Source organism: Aethina tumida, chromosome 4 (assembly GCF_024364675.1).
Source record: "Aethina tumida isolate Nest 87 chromosome 4, icAetTumi1.1, whole genome shotgun sequence".
NCBI classification, from domain to species: domain Eukaryota; kingdom Metazoa; phylum Arthropoda; class Insecta; order Coleoptera; family Nitidulidae; genus Aethina; species Aethina tumida.
The window spans coordinates 28,522,833-28,527,005 of NC_065438.1; the positions used below are offsets into that span (position 1 = coordinate 28,522,833).

Here is a 4,173-nt window from a genome sequence, read left to right on the forward strand (position 1 = left end):
TAAATGTACAAGTAAAATGGGTCAACAAAAACTCAGGTTCACATTAATTAATGATAGGGCTCCATGTATAAATAAATTATTTTAAATAATGACCAACAAATAAAATCAAACGACGCGACGGTACAATTTTGTATACAACGTTAGTATTAAAGTCATTGGAGATACATTTTTGTTTGTACAAGCATACATTATGATGTATTTTCTGATGAGTTTTTGTGTCACTGTGCTCTTGTATATGATGATTTCTACGAGAAGAAAGTACCGTAATTTCAGAGAAATTACTGCTCCAATTAAGTATATTCCAATTTTTGGCCACACATTAGGGGCCATAGGAAAAAGTAAGTACAAACTCAATTTCATTGTGAATAGTTGTTAATTATACTGTATTTGGTGCAATTATCTGAATTAAAATTTAATTAATTGACGGGTTTTTGTTAATAATCATGATAACTGCACCAAAAATAAGATAGTTATAAATAATAAACATCTTATTAATATATTAATAAGATATAACAAAATATAGTTTACAATGAAACCACAAATACAATATTATATTAAAAATAGATTTTCGTTTCTAGATCTTTTTTTTTACGTTCAAGAAATAACTGAAAATGGTAGGTATTTACCAAGTGTGCTTTGGAAAGGCTCAATTCCGGTTTACATAACGGACAATCCTGAGGAAATCCAGATATTATTAAATAGCCCTCATGGTCTCTCCAAAACTTCCCAGTATAGATTTATGAAAGATGCTATTGGTGAAGCCTTAATTGTAGGAGAAGGTATTGAAATATACGTCATTTTATTACTATTTTTTTTTTTATTTCAATTTTATTTAGTTTCTTATTGGAAGTACAACAGAAAAATAATAGCAAAAGCATTCTATAAAAAGATATTGGATCATCATATAAATAATTTTTCACAAAATAGTTCTAAATTAATAGAAAAATTAAAAATATTTGAAAATAGCAAACACACGTTACAAGAAGTATTTTGGGAGTATTCTGTTGAGTTATTTTTTCAAAATAATGTTGGCAATTGTATTACTGAAGACATTAATGAAATTACTGATGTACTGAACAAGTAGGTAGGCAAGAACGTTTCAGTTAACTAATTCATTAATCAACTATTTAATATAAAGGTGCTTTGAAATAATATTCTTAAGAATGAGCAAACCTTATCAGTGGTGGAATTTCGTATTTTACAACACTCAAACCGGAAAATCATTTAAGAATATGATAACATATGCTAGATCAATTTTTAACGAAGTATGTTTATCGCAAATTTATCGATTACAATTCTTAATTAATTTAGAAAATGTTGTAGATGATTTATGCGAAGAAAAAACTGAAAACATTTGTTACTGAAGGTGACAACGTAAGCAAATATTCGAAACCAACACTGGATCTACTTTTAGAAAATGAAAATGACAAAATGACCCAACAACACATAATTGATGAAATTGTATTACTTCTTGCAGCAGTAAGATAGATAAATTTATTTTAACAATAAGTATCACACATTAGTTTTAGTCGAGTGATACGATAGCGTGGACAATAACTTTAACTTGTTACATGTTGGGCATGTACCCAGATATTCAAGTATGTATGTAGGTAACTGTAAGAATTATTTTTAATTCAAATAATTTACAGGAAAATGTTTATAATGAAATACTACGAAACACTGATTTTTCGGAACCTATCGACAGCACGACTCTGCCGAAATTGGGATATACCAAAATGGTGGTTAAGGAAGTTTTAAGATTATTTCCATTAGGTCCCATTGTTGCAAGGAAGACAACATCAGACATTAATCTCGGTACTTAAAAGTTACATCATATCACTGCGAAAATTCTTATTTTCTTGTAGGTTCTAGAGTTATTTTAAAAGGAATGGATTTTGCAGTATCCATCTTCAACGTACACCGTTCCAAAAAATATTGGAAGGACCCTTTAAAATTTGATCCAAACAGATTTACACCGGAACAAGTAAAACAGAGGCATCCATATACTTACATTCCATTTTCTGCTGGTCCCAGAAACTGCATTGGTAAGTTTAAAAAAATAGAATTGTTTGCATTCTGCTTATGCATTTATTTTAGGATGGAAATATGCAATGAATGTTGTAGTTTATACAGTTGCTGAATTAGTAAGAAACTTTAATTTAGTTTCGGAATATGTGCCAATAGAAAATATTGATTTTGATTGTTTGATTATTCTTAAGACAGTTGAAAATGTTGTTGTGCAATTTCAGGAAAGAACTATGTAATATATAAAAATTGTCATAGTTAAATTATTTAGATTAACACCAAAACAGGAAAAGGTAGTAATAATGAGCGATTGTCATCAGTCGCATGGACACTCGATTGTTTTGCCCTGATTAATTTATTTGATATTTTAGGTGTCTGTTTATCATATATATTTTTAATGGATCTACATCAATAAAATTAATTATAAACAACTACCTATTTGTTTATAAATAAATTATTCAATGTTGTTTAGGTCGTTAATAACTATTTAACAAGTGTAAAGCAATTATGTTCCATAGATATGAATGAGTATGTCTATCAAAAGATGCCGCATGTGATGTTGATGCTTTAGGCCATAATTTATATCTATTAAACCTCTTAAGATGATTTTCCGTTAATATTAAAATACATTGAGAATAGACTGGCAATTTTATAAATAATACCTAGTCATAAATATCAATTTCCAAAAGCTCTTACTTACAGATTACATTATAAATATCTACAATTTAATTTTTTCAAATTATGAATTCCATAATATGCAGAATCAATCATTTTTGAAGTGTGCCTATTTTGTTGGAGCATCAGCTGTTGGGGCATCTGAGAATTTACGAGTTACACAATTAGATTCATGCCGAATTGATAGATATTGAATTACGGTTTTCACCCTCCATTTTTCGAATACAAAAACGCCTTCATACTATGTATAAACACCTATTGTGAGTTGCTTGTACTGACCCACGAACTACGGGAACTACACCCACAAAACAGGAGAGTTAATTCAATCAGTATATTATTTACTTGTTTTTGCTCTTTTGGAGCCCCTCGTGCTATGAGAGGGTGGAAGATCAACAGATTTAAATTTCCGTTACGTAATTTGTGAGATAAAGGAATTATACGTATATTTCAATAAATATATATATTAATAAACATAAAATAAATAATGTACATTATAATTAAATAATAAAGTAGTTACCTAAATTAAAATGTGTAGCGTTTGCAAAGTTAAGTAGCGATTATTGGATTCATTTTAACGAAAAAAATATGAACGTATGTCCTATATCTTTTTAATTTTTCAAAAAATTGCGAAATTCCGACGAAATATATATCTCAGAATAATCTCTTCAAATATTTTTTCTTACATTTAAAAGACATTTTACTAAAAGTCTTCTTCAAAAGAGTTGTGGAATAAAAATCAGAGGGAGGGCAGAAATCAAATTGGGTAAAAAGTGAATGACGCTGGAAGAAATAAAAAAAATGTTGCGTATCAGAAAATTTCCCGAAATATATCTGTATTTTATTAAAATAAAGTGGTATTACAGATAAAAGAGATAATTTTTTGAAATCATTATCAGACCAAAACGTATCTCAAAATTTAGGTTTTTCTTAAAGTGAACCCAGAAACTTTTGAAATGCAGCTATGTTAAATAATTTTAATAATAAATAGTATTTTTAGGCAGAGAATAAAAAATGCACAAGAAAATAAAATTACAAAATTAAAATTCCATCATGTTTTCAATGGTAAGTTTATATTACATCGTGACCGATAAATTAGTAACATGACTATTAGAATTTAAACTATAATATTACGGCAAACTCTGTAATCTAACGTAATAAAACTAAATTCTCTATCAATGTAATTTACAAATACAGTTAGGTTCAGTGATCATAAAATAATTTAATTTATTTTTATCGCAAAGTTAAATTTGGGAATCAGTCAACAATATAATTTTACATATATCTTCTTGAACATTACAGTGTGACACTTTCACTAAATTTTGACTTCAACATCTACTTAAAATTAGTATTTAATAATATAGATAAAATTAAACTTATCATAAATATACCTTCTTTGTTTATTAATTTTACAAAAACTTACTGCTATTTCCACTTAGTATTTAGTAAAGCGTGTTGTTCATATCTTTAAATATC

At 27.7% G+C, this 4,173-nt stretch overlaps 1 protein-coding gene across 2 annotated transcripts; it reads left to right on the plus strand.

Annotated features, from left to right (window-relative positions):
• The first annotated feature begins 435 nt into the window (after positions 1 to 435).
• Positions 436 to 3,046, plus strand: LOC109596141 (probable cytochrome P450 313a2). Of its 2 annotated transcripts, none has more exons than XM_020011636.2 (8): positions 436 to 779; positions 837 to 1,084; positions 1,139 to 1,265; positions 1,324 to 1,479; positions 1,530 to 1,598; positions 1,650 to 1,815; positions 1,866 to 2,045; positions 2,098 to 3,046. In XM_020011636.2, exons 3-8 carry the CDS (start codon positions 1,164 to 1,166, stop codon positions 2,262 to 2,264), a joined length of 840 nt encoding a protein of 279 aa, XP_019867195.2. In that variant the 5' UTR covers positions 436 to 779; positions 837 to 1,084; positions 1,139 to 1,163; the 3' UTR covers positions 2,265 to 3,046. The 2 variants fall into 2 exon arrangements, with proteins under 2 accessions (XP_019867195.2, XP_049822279.1); XM_049966322.1 differs by having other exon boundaries at positions 837 to 1,080.
• Positions 3,047 to 4,173: the final 1,127 nt, after the last annotated feature.

Excerpts from the sequence above, each read along its gene's own strand:
- LOC109596141 (XM_049966322.1), top strand. The coding sequence starts at position 530 with ATGAAACCACAAATACAATATTATATTAAAAATAGATTTTCGTTTCTA. Across the intron at positions 1,480-1,529 it reads TTGTATTACTTCTTGCAGCA|TCGAGTGATACGATAGCGTG; the intron begins GTAAGATAGATA and ends CATTAGTTTTAG. Across the intron at positions 1,599-1,649 it reads GCATGTACCCAGATATTCAA|GAAAATGTTTATAATGAAAT; the intron begins GTATGTATGTAG and ends AATAATTTACAG.